The 18,774-nt window shown below is 37.1% G+C and overlaps 1 protein-coding gene across 5 annotated transcripts in view; it reads right to left on the reverse strand.

Annotated features, from left to right (window-relative positions):
* The window catches only part of LOC124384581 (little elongation complex subunit 1-like), a 256,093-nt gene extending 238,801 nt beyond the window's left edge, over positions 1 to 17,292 (reverse strand). Inside the window, exons 1-14 of one of the 5 annotated variants that reach the window (XM_046847553.1) lie at positions 17,116 to 17,292; positions 16,444 to 16,561; positions 16,291 to 16,328; positions 16,090 to 16,172; positions 15,952 to 15,988; positions 15,340 to 15,608; positions 14,866 to 15,034; positions 14,364 to 14,421; positions 14,170 to 14,255; positions 13,706 to 13,866; positions 13,363 to 13,550; positions 12,658 to 12,758; positions 12,465 to 12,563; positions 11,776 to 12,354 (exon numbers count right to left, since the gene is read on the reverse strand). In XM_046847553.1, coding sequence (XP_046703509.1) covers positions 12,152 to 12,354; positions 12,465 to 12,563; positions 12,658 to 12,758; positions 13,363 to 13,550; positions 13,706 to 13,866; positions 14,170 to 14,255; positions 14,364 to 14,421; positions 14,866 to 15,034; positions 15,340 to 15,608; positions 15,952 to 15,988; positions 16,090 to 16,172; positions 16,291 to 16,328; positions 16,444 to 16,517 — 1,566 coding nt within the window. In that variant the 5' untranslated portion in view covers positions 16,518 to 16,561; positions 17,116 to 17,292 and the 3' untranslated portion in view covers positions 11,776 to 12,151. Of the gene's footprint in view, positions 1 to 11,775; positions 12,355 to 12,464; positions 12,564 to 12,657; positions 12,759 to 13,362; positions 13,554 to 13,705; positions 13,867 to 14,169; positions 14,256 to 14,363; positions 14,422 to 14,865; positions 15,035 to 15,339; positions 15,647 to 15,951; positions 15,989 to 16,089; positions 16,173 to 16,290; positions 16,329 to 16,443; positions 16,562 to 17,115 lie in introns of those variants that run through there. The other 4 variants (XM_046847551.1, XM_046847552.1, XM_046847554.1 and 1 more) reach the window with 4 other exon arrangements.
* Between the last annotated feature and the right edge of the window lie 1,482 nt (positions 17,293 to 18,774).

Here is an 18,774-nt window from a genome sequence, read left to right on the forward strand (position 1 = left end):
GGTCATGACTGTAGAACAATAGCTTGTCTGGCTACCCGGCCATCAATATGAATACCAAATCAACATCAATAGCCCCAAACATGTATAACAAAAGCCTTTAATGGTCAGCAGTTCATTAATATGCAGACTGTATGAATGATCACCTGAGTTTAACAGGTGTCTCTCAAACAGGGGAGGGAGAAAAGGATCCGACATTGTCTCAGCTAAATGTTTGTAGGAATCTCATTTGTTATGAAAATCTTCATAAAATTTGAAATATAAACACCCAGTGCTGTTCTGGATTGCTCCAGGACTGATTTCATGTATTTATATATGAAGGAATAAAAAATTTAATTTAAGGGTTTTACAGTACTTAATCATTTATAACTTATTATCTTTTTGAGCAATATCAACTGTGAATAATGGACAGTAAAGCTCAAAGTGTCTTCTTCTTAAAGATATTTAAATTGTGTATGTCGTCTACTTTTATCAGGAACTGTTAATATTTAAAGTAAGGTAGCGCATTTTCAGCTGTGAGTCCCAAAATCTGTGTCGATGCCTAACAGGTTAAAGGTTTTCTAAAAGGCCTCAAAATACCTCTCATTTAACTTGTTTCAAACCATATCAGATTACTATAGCAGACATTTCTGATAACATGCAAGACCACATCTAACAATATTACACTATATTGAATCATTTTATATTGTTTTCCAGATGCACCACTGCTCAGATTGTGGGAAGAGTTTTACTAAAAGTGCTGTTCTGAAAAGACACCAGCGTATCCACACAGGAGAGAAGCCTTATCACTGTGATCAGTGTGAGAAGAGTTTTACTCACCCGAGTCATCTCAAAACACACCAGCGTGTCCACACAGGAGAGAAGCCGTATTACTGTGAACAGTGTGGGAAGAGTTTTACTCACTCGAGTACTCTCAAATCACACCAGAGTATCCACACAGGAGAGAAGCCGTATCACTGTAAACAGTGTGAGAAGAGTTTTTCTCACCCAAGTACTCTCAAATCACACCAGCGTGTCCACACAGGAGAGAAGCCGTATCACTGTAAACAGTGTGGGAAGAGTTTTAGTGCTCGGCGTGCCCTCCTCAGCCACCAGCAGAGTCATACAGGACAGAAGCTGTACCTCTGTGGACACTGTGGACGGAGCTATGTTCATCAACGCTCATTAAGGAACCACAAGTGCTCTAACATACAACCATAAAACATAATAACAAAATTTCTTATTTGAAGGGATGTAAAGGGAAATTGTACTGTAAATATCGGGGGAACTTTAAATTGTAATGTTAATTTTAATTAGCTCTAACAAACTGGACTCCTTTCCAAGCCATCAGAACATTGTTGATCCATCTACAGTTACACTACAACTACACTTTATGGCAACATGTATGAGGCTACCTGAGCATCTCACACATATGTGCTTTCTGAACATTATCTAATGGAACGGCTTCTAATCCATTGTCCCCTGAGCCCAGTGTTACTTTTGTGCAGACAAAAGTCTTTTTTAAATCTAAAATGTTAAATGTATAAACCTTTTAGGTATTTTGCACCGACGTTCATTTTTTGTGTTTCTCTAACTTTGAATATGTTTATTAGTCAACTGTAAGGTTTGGTTGAGGAGTGGTAATGGTATGGGGCTGTACTTTAGGGGTAAGACTTAATGACTTAAAGTGTAGTGAAATGTTAATTACTTTAGCATACCAAATCATTTTGGACAATGCTATGCTTCTAATATTGTGGGAATAGTTTGAAAACGGCCCTTTATTAATCCAGCATGACCATGCCACAGTGCACAAACTGAGGTTCATAAAGACATGGTTGGATGAGTTTGGTGTGGAAGAACTGAACTGGCCTGCACAGAGCTCTAATCTCGATTTCACTGAACACCTTTGAGATTGAGGTGAATGTTAAAAGTTGATTATTTTAAATGGACTGTATGAGTCTCGGTGTCATTAAAAACGTCTTCAGGAACATTTTTTTGTGATTATTTCATGAACAGTTCACTTATTCTTCTTTTGCTATTGTTTGTGAACTTATACTTTATTTTTTCAAAGGTAGAAAATAGAAATGCTGGTGATAGAAACAATCTTTTGATTCTGTATCATAGATGCTTATGAAGTATCAACAAATCTTAATTGTTATTTACTAAATTAAATTTCAGTTATTAACAAAATTCTATTATACAGAAAGAATAAAATGGAAAGCAATCAACTTTAATGTGGGAGCATTAAAATCTGTGTTTCCAGGGTCAAACTGTGACACTCAGTATCTTCAGGAGTCTCAGTCTAGAATTGTATGCAGTTCTCACTGCTCTGAATACAAGAACACCCGAGCTTCATCACCAAATGGAAATAAAAGTTAATTTATAACCAAAATAACTAAAATCTAATGGATATTTACACTACATGCTGCAAACAAAAATTACGTGTGCATATAAATTTTAGAAAACTAATTTCCACTTAAATATAAAGAAAATGGTGCAATGTGCTTTTTGACCAAGTTAATATGGTTCATTTAAATGTATAGTATAAGCAAACATTACAGGTTTGAATATGTGTGCAGCTCAGTGTTGCAAAAACTAAATAATACAGATTTACTTATATATAAATACACTTTTGCTCCACTATTACATTAGGATTAGTTTACACACTGAAATACCTTATACAAATTGCACAGAGTGGATAGTTTATTAGTACTATTTATCTACATTATAACTGTAATATGTTGGAAAACATTTCATAATTAAAGCCAGCGGTGGCAAAGGTTTACACATCCTTCACTCAGTAGAAGTACAGATACTCATGTTTTAAAATACTCAGGTAAAAGTTACTGAGTATACATTTTTTTAGGTAAAGAGGTTTGGGCTCCTGAGATGCAGCAGCAGGTGAAGAGGGATGTGGTGAAAGCCAAGGAAAAGGCATATGAGGAGCTGTAGGAGAAGTTGGACATAAAGGAAGGAGAAAAGGATTTGTAGCGATTGGCCAGGCAAAGGGCCCGAGCTGGGAAGGATGTGCTGCAAGTTAGAGCAATAAAGGATGGAGATGGAAATGTGTTGACTAGTGAGGAGAGTGTGTTTTGAGCAGCTGATAAACGAGGAAAGTGAGAGAGAGAGAAGGTTGAAAGATGAGATGGTGAAGCAGGAAGTGGGTAGGATTAGTAAGGAGGAAGTGAGAGCAGCAAATAAGAGGACCTTTAGTTCAAAAAAAAAAAAGAAAATGATCTTGTGCAGTTCAAAGAGTCTCCAATTGGCTCCTGTGTTCCCGCCTTCTCATTCTGAAAAAACGGTCATCACTCACTACCACTGATCACCTGACCTGACCTGACCTGACCTGACCTGACCTGACCTGACCTGACCTGACCTGACCTGGATAACCTAACCTGACCTGGATAACCTGACATCTCTGTCATGGTAAGAAATTTCATTTAATGTATACTTCTGAAAGATTGTGTGGTAATTAAAGTTACAGGCACGATATAAAGAAGGTAAGAGTGGGGAGTGAACTGGTTTACCTAAGAGATAAACACCTGTGGAAAACTGAACATTCTTAACGATTAGCAGATAACTAGGACAGTGTCTACTAAAATAAAAAAACTTTTCAAACCTTTTTCACTTGTGTTTTCTCCATATAGTGTCCTCATGATAACAGGAGGGTGAAACAGTAAAAGCACTGTGGAGTCTCTTTCTCTTTCACTACCTTTATAATGTGTATATTAAAAAAAACTCTGAGGAGATTGTGACAAAACTTAACATTATTTTAATGTGATTTAGGTGAAATAGGTAGAGGTGATAAAAAAAACTTTCATATTTATATAATATCTAAACATTACTAAAAATATGATACATTATGATTACGTTAAAGATAATAAATGTCATTTTGCGCTGTTCATAAAGTCAGTCAGATCAGTTAACAGTTTGGGCAAATGGTGGATTAGAAGGTGTTTACAATCTTGTGATTTTTTGTCTTTTTTTTTTTTTGACTGATAGTCTGATGCTCATGTAACTTGCATGCATACAAATAATAGATTGTGCCCTGGTTGATGCAGTAGCATGCTCTACTTTATATTAATTTTTGCTTAAAAGGAAGCCTGAAGCAGAACCATTTGCTGAAAACTGTCAGTAAGGAAGAGCTGGAGTGCTTTGAGAGCCCAGTGGGACCATGATCGAAGGGCAGTACAGCCGGAAGTATAAGTCATATAACCTATAGCTAGGGCTGCACAATTAATAATATTTTATCCCGATTGTTTAATTAAAGGAATACTCCACCCTGAGATGAAAAAATATCTTATAAATTACTTATCCTCAAGGCATCCTATATGGTGTCTGAGAAGAAAACACATGCAAATAGAAAAAAACACAAGCAAATTAAAAATAAACGTTATCAGTTTGACAACACATGTGCTGCAAACCCTCACAACACAACCAAACACAGAAACACACTGCAAATCCTCACAACCCAACCAAACACAGAAACACGCTGCAAATCCTCACAACACAACCAAACACAGAAACACACTGCAAATCCTCACAACACAACCAAACACAGAAACACGCTGCAAATCCTCACAGCACAACCAAACACAGAAACACGCTGCAAATCCTCACAACACAACCAAACACAGAAACACGCTGCAAATCCTCACAGCACAACCAAACACAGAAACATGCTGCAAATCCTCACAACACAACCAAACACAGAAACACACTGCAAATCCTCACAACACAACCAAACACAGAAACACGCTGCAAATCCTCACAGCACAACCAAACACAGAAACATGCTGCAAATCCTCACAACACAACCAAACACAGAAAAACGCTGCAAATCCTCACAACACAACCAAACACAGAAAAACGCTGCAAATCCTCACAACACAACCAAACACAGAAACACGCTGCAAATCCTCACAACACAACCCAATAGCACAGACCACAAAATAAATGTTTCAAGGGGACCACAACGAGTGACAAACCCGTCTGGAACTGCTTTTTGTTCGATGTCTATTCGTCAGTGGTGTTGATGTGTGTCGATGACCTGAAAGGTGAGTTATTTGTTTATTTTATCATTGTTTGTTTATGATTCTTTGGCCTTTTGGATATTATTATCCTAAATAACCTGATGAAATACACAATTAACTGTAAAACGTTAATTATGTTAACTGGCAAAGCCAAGGAATCATGATCAGGATGTTAAAATAAACAAAAAAACTCACCTTTCAGATCATCAACACCACCCCTGATCAATAGACACTGAACAAGCAGTCCCGGGGTCGTCACTTGTTGGTGTCCCCATGAAACATTTATTTTGTGATCTGTGCTGTTTGCAGTGTAAATGAATTGGTTGTGTTGTGAAGATTTGCAGGACGTTTCTGTATTTAGTTGCGTTGTAAAGATTTGCAGCTCGTGTTGTTTAACTGATGAAGATGTTTTCTTAAATTGCTGGTGTTTTCTCTATTTGCATATGTTTTCTTCAGTTGCAGTGCGTTGAACTTTCTGGTCCACCGTGATCCGAGGGGTGATTTACATCTTTCAGCTGATCAGAATCATTGTTCAATCACTGGCTTTTGGCAAAAGCCAAACATTCGTTTAAGAGTCAAGTTCAGACGCAAGGTTGATATTTTAATTGTTAGATTCATACGTTTTGGATTCCATGACTGGTCCCCCGGCATAAGTTATTACTGTGTGAGGCAGAGGTGGGAACAATTCACTGATGAGATTCTAGGATATGTCTTAATTATATTGATGCATGTTTTTTTAGATGCTGCTGTGAATGGTAGTATATTAAAATGTACTAAATTGCCTTTTCTATTTTCTCTTTCTTTACTGTTTTGTAGGTGTGCAGCAGAGGAATCTGCATAAACCCACCAGTGAACTATTCTACATTAGTAATTCTGTTATTCCTGTTTTCTGTTTTTTTTACTTAAATTAATTTAAATTAAATGTGATTTACACATTCTGAGTTGAAGTAATTTATTTTTTACAGTTTAAATATTCAACCATGTAATTTTAAACATAGAGCAGCACATAAAATCAACTAATATTAGTTCTTTGTTTGGTCAGGCACAGTTTTACAACTGAGGTTTGAAATGGTTTGCCAGTGGATTTTCCATAGTAAGATGAAGTACACATTAAGTTCACCCACAGAAATCAATGGAAATTAATCAATGGAACCCAATTCTCACCCACTGTGGTCCCAAAACAACCCCATAAAGGGGCCATTTGTGGGTTGACTCATGATTAAGTCATGTGGGCCCCATAAGAGTCCATTTTGTAGCCCACTTTGGCCCTATTTTTACACATATTTGGGACCCAAATAGGCCCATATAAAGAACACCTATACAGGCCCCACTTAGAGCCCACCATGGACCCATCAGTCGCCCCCTGGGCTAACACACATGGGGCCCATGTGGAGCCGATGGACAAATTTCTCTGGGCCCCATTTGGGTTGCCCATGCAGGGCCCAAATGACAGCCCATCAAAAACACACATAAGGCCCACATGAAAATGTTGCCTGGGTTAGAGGGTCCCATATCAGACCCCAGGTTTGGGGAAATTCTGTCCTACTTGGGGAAATTCTGTCCTACTGACATAAGGGTTGCCCCGAAGAAGATCCTTACCAGGTGTTCTAGGTGACATTTACTTTATAGGTCACATCCTGTCCCAAGAAAGGGTTTTCAAAGCTTTTATCACTTTGAATTTACAAGTGTTTACGATGGTTTCGGTATTTAAGGAAATTTAGCGAAACAAGCATTCTGTAGTCAGAACTTCTCTGTGTGTCTCTATTGCCAGGTACAGTGATTCTTTAACATTTCTTTAGTAAACTGCATTGTTAAAATATTTGGTTTTATGCTGATCATGTCATGCTTCTATTATTTGTTTTAGATGTGACATTTGTTTATTGATTATTGCCTGGCAAATAAATGTAAAATTCTTGATTAACTCTGAAACTTCCTAAAATCATTAATATCTAGTTGATTATGTAGCCTGGTGTTACCGCAAATCTATGACCAGGATAGTACAAACTGAAGGCTCATGAACGGATGGAGCATAGAGCACAACGTCTGAGACCTTCTGATTTCTGACTATCACTGATTTGGCAAGTTATAACTAAGTGACTAAATACATTATTCTTTATGCATGAGCAAGCATTGAGAGATCTACTTAAAGAATATTAGTTTACTGTTATATCCTCTGACTAAGATTCGGACTGGCCAATGTGCCTCCTTGAGCAGGTATCGTTAGCCGAGCACAAGGTTCTAAGCGACTCCGGATCCATAATAAATGATTAATTAAAAAGACGGAATGCAACCAATAAGGTGATCATCTTAAATTACAGATATTCAAGTTAAATCTTTATTAATATATAATATACAATTATATAAATTGGAGTCAGATTAGAGGTGAAAATTAGATTCATGTAACAAAGTGCAATCAATTTGAGTAATCTTTTACAGCCGCACGAGAGACTAACACGCAGCATACCTTCACCCACACCAGTGGATTCCGTCATTGGGCCATTGGGTGGGCACCTTACATCTTACTTAGATTTTAGTTCTGTGTTGCTTTGTGTCATTTTGTCTTGTATTATGGAGCACTTCGGTCCTTAAGCAATATTGTTTTGTTTTACTGTGTACTGCACCAACTGTACAGCATATGATTAAAATGACAAAAAAAAACATTTATTTGACTGAAAGAGCTATTTTTAACTTCTTAAGTTGGGACTGGAGGTAACCTAAAAACCCCTCCTGTGGTAAAAAATACAAAAACAAAAAACTAACACCTGATAAAGATCTTCTCCAGGACAAATCTCACATCAGTAGGACAGAATTTTCCCCAAACCTGAGATCTTTATTTTTGGTCTGTTCTACTGATATTGTACTGAGATCAAATTTCCAATCGCACTGAGACGTTTAAAATGATACCAAACATGTAAAGTTAAAATTCATACATTTTTAAATTATAATAACTGCAGTATGCAAGTATAGTAGCTTGAATTCCAGGAACTTCTTAATCATCTTTCCATGACCCGATCATATCCCCAGGAGAGAAAGAGGGGGCTCAAGGATGGGTGAGAGGGCTGCTGAACAGATGTCTTCCTCTCCTCAAATTAAAGAGATCTTCTCCTTAGATTAGAAAGTTTAATGTTTTGTTGCATGGCAGTTCTCAGGGTCTGATCTTATGGAAAGATCTGACCATCCTTACAACTTCCTCAATAATTCCTGAGGAACAGGAAATGGCAGCACTGGAGAGTAAAAATCTGTAAAGCTCTGGGCAGGTTTAGATTCAGCATGTGAGCACATGTCTTACATATAATAAAGTACAAATCTATAATTATTGTAATGTTTAATGAACATGTAATATTTTAAATTTTGTTGTGTTTTTTTTCTTTTATTAAAATGTTGGACTTCATTTAAATCATAACTAAAAATAAAAGTTTAGTTAGAATGCAGCCTTATAACATCTACTGTTAAAATAAAACTTTTAACAACCTCAGTTAGTTAAAAACATCAGAAATCACACTTTGGCATTCAACACATTACAAAATAATTTAATTCAATAAATTAATTTTAATAACTCAATCCATTCAGTTTTGTTTGTTAATTTAAACTCTGTAAAAACAGTAAAACCCCGTTGTACGAACAACCTATTGTACGAGCAAACAGAGATACGAGCAAACTCGTGGTTCCCCGTTTTCGACCACAAGCTCGGGAGAATCGTGACATGTACAGCCAAACCATTGATAATAACGGACAGCGAGTGAGGGTGAATGAGGAGTTTATATATGGTTGGGTGATGAGTGCTAAACGAGAGTCAGGTGTGTGATTAGTAAGCCGGCGAGCAGCTCTGTGCGGGGGGGGCACGCACGGGAGAAGAATCAGGGAGCTCCCTGACAGTAACTGTTAAATTGTGTTTACATTACGGTAATTTGCGGTGTATTTGTTTGTTAAAATAGGCTACAGTTACTTTTTAAGTGCAGAAATAAGCGATCGAATGAGATCTCAGCACGGATTAAATCGCTTTTACATTCATCCTTATGGGGAAAATCAGTTCGAACGTACGAGCAAATGGACCTACGAGCAATTTTCAAGAACGAATTATGCTCGTACAACGGGGTTCCACTGTAATAAGGTCCAGAAGAGTCGGTTCAATTGAATCTGAATCAATAGATTCACTGGTAAACGACTCGATTCAACAGTTCTAAAAAATCTGTAACATAAAACATTCTGTCTCCTTAAAAATAATTTTTTCAGCAGTTTCACTCAAGAAAAAGAAACGTTTGTTCCCAAACATCTCAACATTCACTGTTTCTAGTTCAATAACAGAACAAATAGCATTCGTACAGTTCAGAGTCTGATTTGAGGTTTGATCAAGTTTACATTTTATTCTAATATGTTTGATTGAGTTCTTGCATGTAGATGATACTTTTAATAAATTTAATACTAACTTCATGCAGTTTCTCAACATAAAGACTGGATTTTATAAAAAAAACTTTTTGACAAAATAAATAGTTTCAATGTTATTAAATCTGTACTCGTTATTTCTACATTATTTATTATATTAATTTTAATCAGCTTCATTTAACTTCAGTTTCATTTATTTATATCACAAAATTTCAGCTTAAAAATTACACATGAACCCCCTGTATGTAAAACAGTAAACAGTTTAAGTTTAAGACGGTTTAATATTATCAAAAAATATCTATAATTATTAATACTAATGCTAATATTATTATTATTAATAATATTATTGTCTGTATATATGCAGGTCAGGGGTTTTTCCATGCTGGAACACCGTTCATCACAATGAGACGATGATGTAAGATGACGAGCCAAACCACGGAGACGAAGCTGACTGAGGTGAACCCCTCAAACTAACCCAGGAACAGAGAAGGAACTTTCTGACCACCTGCTGGTTTTGCACAAACAGAACAGAAGTTTCTTTTCCTTGAGTGAGACTGCTGAAAGAAATATTTTTAAGGAGACAGAATGTTTTATGTTACAGATTTTGTTTGAACTGTGGAATCGAGTCATTTTCCAGTGAATCTTTCGATTCAGACTCAATTAAACCAAATCCAGTGAACCAACTCTTCTGGACCTTATTATTTTTAAATGAATTTTTTGAACCGAACTCTTTTGAACCGAGTGACTTGAACTGAATCTACAGAGTAGAAATTAATGAATCAAACAAAACTGAATGGATTGAGTTATTAAACTCACCCATCCTTGAGCCCCTCTTTCCCTCCTGGGGATATGACCGGGTCATGGAAAGATGATTAAGAAGTTCCTGGAATTCAAGCTACTATACTTGCATACTGCATTTATTATAATTTAGGAATGTATGAATTTTAACTTTACATGTTTGGTTTCATTTTAAACGTCTCAGTGCGATTGAAAATATGATCTCAGTACAATATCAGTAGAACAGACCAAAAATAAAGATCTCAGGTTTGGGGAAAATTCTTTATCAAGTTTTTTTTTTTAACCACAGTTGTTTTTTGGTTTTTAGGTCACCTCGTGTCCCAACAAAGGGTTTTAAAGCTTTTATTACTTTGCATTTAAGAGTGTTTATAGTGGTTTGGGTATTGAAGGAGATTTGGTGAAACACTAGGGGGCGCATCTGTAGTGAGTCTCTGTGTGTCTCTATTAGCAGGTATGACGACTCATTAACAATTCTTTAGTAAACTGCATTGTGAAACTATTTGTTTTTATGCTGATCATGTTGTGTAAACATGTAAAAGTGTATAAAAAAAGAGACAGTAAACATCTCCATGAACAAATGAGATTATGTGGTATAAATCATTGTCTATCTATATGTTATGTATATATATATATATATATATATATATATATATATATATATATATATATATATATATATATATATATATTTGACTTGTTCATTCAGCTTGCACATTTCTTAAATGCCGTGATCTTATAACCTTCTACTTCTGCACATTTCTTTTTCAATGCCATAGCCATAACCACTTACATGTACTTCTTAACAATGTCCACACGTCTCTGCACAGCTATACCCCTTTATATTTATTCACTGTACATTTACAGTGTATTTATCTGCACGATTTTCACGATTGCTACATTTTGCACTTCTGGTAGATGCTAAACTGCATTTCGTTGCTGTGTACCTGTACTATGCAATGACAATAAAGATCTACCTACCAACCAACCAACCAACCAACCAACCTACCTACCTACCTACTTACCTACCTACTTACCTACCTACCTACTTACTTACCTACTTAACTACCTACCTACCTACCTACCTAAAATGCGTCAGCATTTTTCTGTCCTCTGATTGGTTGGTCAGAGGAAAACTGTTACAGCCAAGTTCAACTAACAAAACACGTGTGTAGCTCTGTGTTCACATGAATACATCTGAGTTAGACTTTTTAATGCCTATGCAGGAAAAGAAATTGATTTAATTTCGGATATTCTTAAAAATACATTTTAAAGAAAAGCTGGAGATGGTGAGGAGGAGGTGCACATTATGAGTCTGCATCTCTGCTGAGTAGGTTGTATTTTATTTACATTTTTATGTTTTTGTCATGTTATTAGACAAATATTGATTCTGAACTGCTCTAGATGATGTAGGTGACACCTTTGCGGTTGTAGTGTAGAGGGTTGGCGTTTTAACTGGGTTTCTTGCTTTAATAAAATGGTTTTCACCTCCATATGTGAAATGCCTCTCTTTCTCTCTCTGTGTAATGCTCTGTTCTATTGCGTTTTGTATTGTATTGATGGTTTCTATAATTGCGACATGACAGTGGTGGTATTAAGAGGTGGATTAAGTCGGGTAAGTCCCCACTGAAGGCCCAGGTACCAAATGCACGTCCCGCCACTGATATAATCAATAATGTATAAAGGGTGTATGTGGTCATCCACAATGCTGGTGGCTTTGTGAGACCAGATGAGGTTCTCCACAGCTGAACACAAAGATTGCTGAGTCAGCACCAGTCCATTATCCACTGCATTTCCTGTCTGAAAGCGTCTCGTCGTTCTTGTTGATGAGACTCATGATGGTCATGTCACTGCTAAACTTGATGATTGGAGCTGTGCATTGCAGCACAGTCATGATTCACAGTGTGAACAGCTGGTGACTGAGGATACAGACCTGGGGGATGCAGTGCTCACTATAATAATCACTACAGTAGTTTCTTAGAGTTTTGTGACTTGGTCTGATGACAAAGGAAGCTGATTTGCGTAATGCATTTGATGACGGCTGGGGGAACGGGCTGTGTGCTGTTTTTCCTCCATGATTCCAATGTCTTCAGAGCTGCTTCAGGGTTGCTGGGTGCCAGATCATGAGTGGCATAGATGACTGAGAGCTGCACTTCCCATGGCATACCTGCACACAACATCCAATACAAAATTAGGATCTGCTGAAGCACAAAACTAAACATCAGAGAATAAAGATAAAGATCGATAAAACATCTTTATTTGATGCTTTAGAAATACCTTTTGAGAAGTTTTGCATTCCAAACTGATTTATGCTTTTTGCCAGATTTTCAAATGACATTAGCAGGTTCTCCTTAAGTCCTAGTTGACCAAGTCGCCCTGTTTGAGAAGGACAAAGACCACTAGTGAAAAGCTGAAAAATCCAGAAATAATGTGAGATGATGCTCTGAAACAGGATTTACAGTAAACTTACCAAGTAGCCTGAAAACTGCTGCTACACAGACGTCTCGGAACGGTGTTTGCTCTGTTCTTGCTTGCCTCAGCCAAGTGTTCAGGATCAGCCAAAGATCCTTCCTAGTAAATAAAAAAGAGGAGAAATGGATATGTTGAGGGTCTTTGTGGTGGTTATGGAGCAGCCATTGTGGTTTTATGATCACTTGTGATTTTATGCAACATGAATGGGAACTTTTTAATATTTTAAACGACCACTAGATTATTGACCGTTAATGGAAAAAGTCAGGAATAAGAACTGGGTCACAGGTTAAAGGTGCTTTTTACTCGTCACATGTACCTTACAGCACAGAGAAATTCTTTCTTCACATACTCCAGTGATGATAGAAAGCCGGGGGCAGAGCACTGGGTCAGCCATGAATGGAACTTGGTGATCCTGGGGCTTGAACCCCTGACCTTCACCACTGAGCTACCACTTCCTAAATAGAGACCCTTCCATGGTGAAATACTTACAGCTAAAGTTACAGAATTCTCTCTGACTGTCTGAACACTGATCCTGGAAACTTCATTTATAAATGCACAATAAACATTTTCTTACAGAAACATAACTATATCAACAATTACCACATTTTTCCCTATGAGATCTTATTGTATTAAAAATTAGATATAAAAATGGCTGTTTAAATATTAACTTTACAATATGTTGAAGATGTTTTGCATTCAGTACCGTATAATATTGGTAATGGTCCAAGTCCAGCCCAGTTGTGCACACAGAAGATCCAGGCTGAAGATGTAGTTCCAGGTAGCAGGGCAGAGATCATAACCATACCAGCTGTTCTCCAGGAACCTCAGACTGCTGTCTTCCAGAAAAGACTTCAGGGTGCTGGTGATAGCATTGTAGATGTTTCCCGGAGGCTCCTGGGAGAAAATACATCATTATTTAATACCCACTAAATTTACACTGATACTTGTAAATCAAAGGGAGATTAAGGAGGCAGTAAAATACTTGATAAAGTCCAGTTAAAAAAAAGACAAAACACTGAGAGGAACACTGAGGATCAGCTTCTTACCTCATCCCAGTGCAGATACTTGGTGAGCAAGTGAAATATCTTTCCCTTTGCTTTCAGGTTGCTCACTATGTGAATTGCTCGGCATAAAGAACTTTCATGGGACAAAAAACTTGGCCATGCTGTCACCATGCCCATAATCACTTTGGGGGCTTTAAGAAAATCTGCAAAGCAACAAAACAATAGAACATAAATACATGGTATAAAAAGGAATACATTGGATATAAAAAGTTGACACACCTTATAAAATTGCAGGTTTTTTTAAATATAAGACAGAAATAACAATATAGATAATATGAATATGCAAACACATCAAAATGATTACAAAAGATTCATTAATTTAACTACAACCATGTAGGAAAATGTGTTATGGTCCAACGAGACAAAGGTTAAACGTATTTCCCATAAATCTAAAAGCTATGTTTGGTGCAAAGCTGATACAGAGCATCCTCCAAGTAACATCATACCAACATGGTGGTATGGTGGGGGCAGCACTATGCTTTGGAGCTGCTTTTCTTCAGCTGGGCAGAAGCTTCTGTCCTCTGTGAAGAAGCTGAAAATAAAGAGGAGTTCACATTTTAACATCACAATGACCAGAAGCAAATATCAAAATTAGAAAAGGATCATCACAGTACTGGAATGGTCCAGCCAGAGCACAGACCTCAACCCAATCCAAAACCTATGGAATGACCTACAATGAGCCATACACAGGAGATCACCTGCAATTTAAAGAAACATTTTTGCAAAGTGGAATAGATAAAATTCTAAAGTGTCGATGTGGGAAGTTAATAGAGATTATTCACAAAGACTTGATGCCATAATAAAGGCAATTTGTGCTTCCACAAAGTATTAGTTATGGGGGATTTTCAGACTCATGCAATCAAGCTGTGATAGTTTTTTATTTAAAATGTTCCCAATTATTAAATATTTCTTTTGTCTCTGGATATTTGTTTTTTGGAAAATCACACTAAACATGTAACAAGTTTCACGTTTACACTGTTGTTATTTTTATCTTTATATTTAAAAAACCTGCCATTTCATAAGGGTGTGTAGACTTTTTACATCCACAGTACATCACCAACAACAAGACACAATTTACTTTTCTGTATCAGTGTCCAAATCATTTTTATTAGATAAATAATGAAATATCAGTATAATCTCACCTTCTTTAAGGAGTCTGTAGGCGAGAGCATGTGCTTTGTGAGAGTCTCCTCTCTGTTGACACACGCCTACATAAACCCTACAGAGAGACTGCAGGAGATCATGTCCCATAAACCCTCTCTCCACCTTGATCTTCTTCAAAATCACCGACAGAAACGTCTCTGCTAAGGACTAAATGAGACGGAAGAAAAATTTCAGCATCCAACTAAATAAACATGTATTTAAATCATGTATTTAAAACAAATATTATGAAGTTAAGACTTGACTGTAGACTGGGTTTAGGAAAACTATTAGATATTGTATAAACCAAAACCTAGAGTCAAATTTTGACATGATAAATCATATCTACTGTTCAATTTAAGAACATCAGGTGAATTATGGATCAACTTTCAAAAATGAGAAACTCAAATCCAGAGCTAAAGAATAAAGTGTTTAAATCGCATGCACACTAAATAAAACAGAAGATAAGAACTGACCTCGTTTACACAAAACTCAGAAATGACGTGTTTCTCTTCATCTCTCAAAACAGGAAGTTCACTTGTTCCTGTGAGAAGTGCATGAATCCTGTCTGTAGGTAAAACATCAGAACAGGACTTTTGTAGTGTTTCTAATGCACTGGAGATGAGAGATTGTGTTGTGTGTGTTGTGTTTACAGGATCAGCTGAAGCAGCATCAAGTCGAGGCTTTTGAGCTTTCCTGGGTGGTGACATGTCTGATCCAGTTCTCTTTGCTGTGGGCTTTGGGTCTGTATGAATATTAAAGAAATTTATATAATTTGTCACACGCCCTTATCCTGAGATTATTGCCTTGTTAACACTTTCTGCATTATTGTTCCAATACTTTTGGTGATAATGTACATACTAGGTTTAGCACATGCTAAGATTAAACTGTATATCCACTAAAATTAGATTACAACATGTCACATTTAAATACGTTTATCAGCTTCCTGCTTGTTTATTTTTTTACTAATTATTTTTTTTTTAAATAATTGTATTATTAATTATTTGTGTTTATTTATTACATATTCAATGCAAATACAGAACACATCAAAATGTACAGAAACTTAGTATTAGAGATTTTACTGTTACCTTTGTTCAACTCGTTTTCCACTTTGTAAAGTTTTTCCTGTTGAGGATCGAAAACAAAAAAAACAGATTTAGTTGTATTAGTCACATTTCTCACTAAAAGTTCAATGATGTCTGCATTTAAAAATGGAAAGAAAGTACCTCCATTAAGCGAAAGCTTTTCTCCATGCTGCTGATTTTGCATTTCAGGCCTCGGATTTCCAGATTTTGTCTGGTGTTCACTTCTGTAAAATAATTTACAAAATGAAATGAAAAGGTGCTCAGATCACATTATCACATTATATGTTTATTTTAATAGAACTGAATCATGCAGTAATAATCAACTTGTACTTTCTTACACACCTTTAAGTGCCAGAAGCTGGTTTTCAACACTGACATTTCTGTGGAAGGGAAAAGAAACATTTAGATAAAACATTATATAATATATTATTATATTACATATTATATAGTATCACTGCAATGATTGGAATAAATTATAAAGAGAAAAAAACATACTTGTGAGTGTTGCTGAGTAGCATAAGGTTCTTAATGGCCTGAAGCTCCTGCTGGTTTATGCTCGCCTTTTCCATTTCTGTAGGTCTTTCAATATTTTCTTCTAGAGAGTTTGTTGAATCTGAAAAAAAGAAAGAACTGCTTTAATCACAAATCATTCGATAAAGTTTTTTGTAAATTTTTTTATAATGAGTATCTCTGTAGTCTGAACGCTCTTCCTCAGCATTTCTACAGCATATTTTCTCTTTTTTATAGATTATCATCAAGAAGACTTTATTGCCCTCTGGAGAGAAAAATTAAGATGATTTGTGTACACATTTCCATTACACAGGGTTTTATGGAGAGGGCGTGGTTTTGGTTGAGGGGCGTAACGCGCACGCAGCTCAGCTCCTAAATGATGTTGGGTTTTTGCCGGTTCGGTCTTTATGAATGCGGATGGGACGCGTTTACTCAGTGGAGCCTCCTTCTGCTTACAGCCTTTAAATGTACTTGTGAGCGTTAAGTAGTAATGTCATGTTTAGATGATGTTGGGATTTAGGGACTTTATTGAAGCTAAATTTTTTTCATGCTAGCTAGAGCATACTTCCCGGAAGTTCTGGGTAAGCACGTGACTAACGCGTGACTAGTGATGAACCTGCAAAATTAATGAAACTAAAGACTTGTAAAGTAACTTACCGCTAATGTGTTTCTTCTGAAGTGGATGAATTAGATCGATTTGGTTGCGTGATTGAGAAGTTTGATGCGCGACGTGTTGAGTTTGTTGGCTGCTTCCGAGATCAGATGAGATCGAGCGTTCTCAGAGTAGTATAGCCGTAAGCTCGGTGTTCTGGCTTTTATGCATGTGGTCGAAAGCGGCGCACTGTGACATCACAGAGATATGAATGTGCCTCCCAGAAGGTGGAGGAGTTCAGGTAACTGGGGTCAACAGTGCAAAGTAATGAAGAGTGTGTTAGAGAAGTGAGGAAAAGACTGCAGGCAGGGTGGAGTGGGTGGAGAAGAGTGATAGCAGGAGTGATTTGTGATAGAAGAGTATCTGTGAGAGTGAAAGGGAAAGTTTATAGGACTGTGGTGAGACCTGAGATGTTGTATGGTTTAGAGACAGTGGCATTGATTAGAAGACAGGAAGTGGAGCTGGAGGTAGCAGAGCTGAAGATGTTGAGGTTTTCGTTGGGAGTGACGACGATGGACAGGATTAGAAATGAGTTTATTAGAGGGACAGTGCATGTAGGACGTTTTGGGGACAAAGTAAGAGAGACATGATTGAGATGGTTTGGACATGTGCAGAGGAGGGACATGGGGTATATCGGTAGGGGAATGCTGAGGATGGAGCCTCAGAATTCATATTTCTGTAAAGACTCCGTATGAAAATGAATTTGTTTATGTTAAAAAGCATGTGCTTTCTGTTAAAGTGCAAGTCATATGTGACTCTAACACTACCCTCACAAACACTGTGGCACACTGACCTACTTCAGCACATACAGACACACACACACACACACACACACACACACACACACACACACACACACACACACACACACACAGAGACAAAATTAACATTTTCTTTGCAATTTTGCTAATTTTGTTTTTAAACTGCTGCTAAAGACACTAAAATGTTTAAGTTCACATACACAGTATTTATTATATGAACAATATTCTTGCACTTTATTCCACATGGATCAGACTGTGATGTTGTTTGCACACGTGCACTTTAGTCCTGTAGTCCTGTGTAGTCTTAGTTCTGTGTTGTTTTGTGTATTTCTGTATTGTTTTAGCAAAGCAGTCCAACAACTACACAAAAGTATTGGGACACCTGACCTTTCCTGCAATATGTGGTGTTAACACAAAGCAGGAGGCACACAGTTGTGTAGTGTGTCTTCGGATTCGCTATAATAAAATGTTGTAAAGACTTTGTTTTTGTGAAAACCCAAATCTGTTCCAGCATGGCAATGCCTCTGTGCACAAAGCCAGCTCCATGAAGATCTGGTTTACATGGTTTGGAGAGGAAGATCTTGAGTGGCCTGCTATAGAGCTCTGATCTCAACCCTACTGAACACCTTTGGAATGAATGTGAACACTGACTGCACCCCAGACCTCCTCACCTCACCTACATCTCTTCCTGACTTTACTAACACTCTAGTGGCTGATGAACACAAATGTCCACAAGCACACTCCAAAATCTAGTGGAACATCTTCCCAGAAGAGTGGAGGAAAATATCAGCACAAATTGGGACTAAATGTGGAATGTGCCGTCTATCCAACGTTACAGAGCACCGAGCATCAGGACATGAGGCACAAGAAAAGCTTCTTCCCCGAGGCGACTACCTCATAAAC

The sequence above is a fragment of the Silurus meridionalis genome, chromosome 4 (assembly GCF_014805685.1).
Source record: "Silurus meridionalis isolate SWU-2019-XX chromosome 4, ASM1480568v1, whole genome shotgun sequence".
Taxonomy (NCBI): Eukaryota; Metazoa; Chordata; class Actinopteri; order Siluriformes; family Siluridae; genus Silurus; species Silurus meridionalis.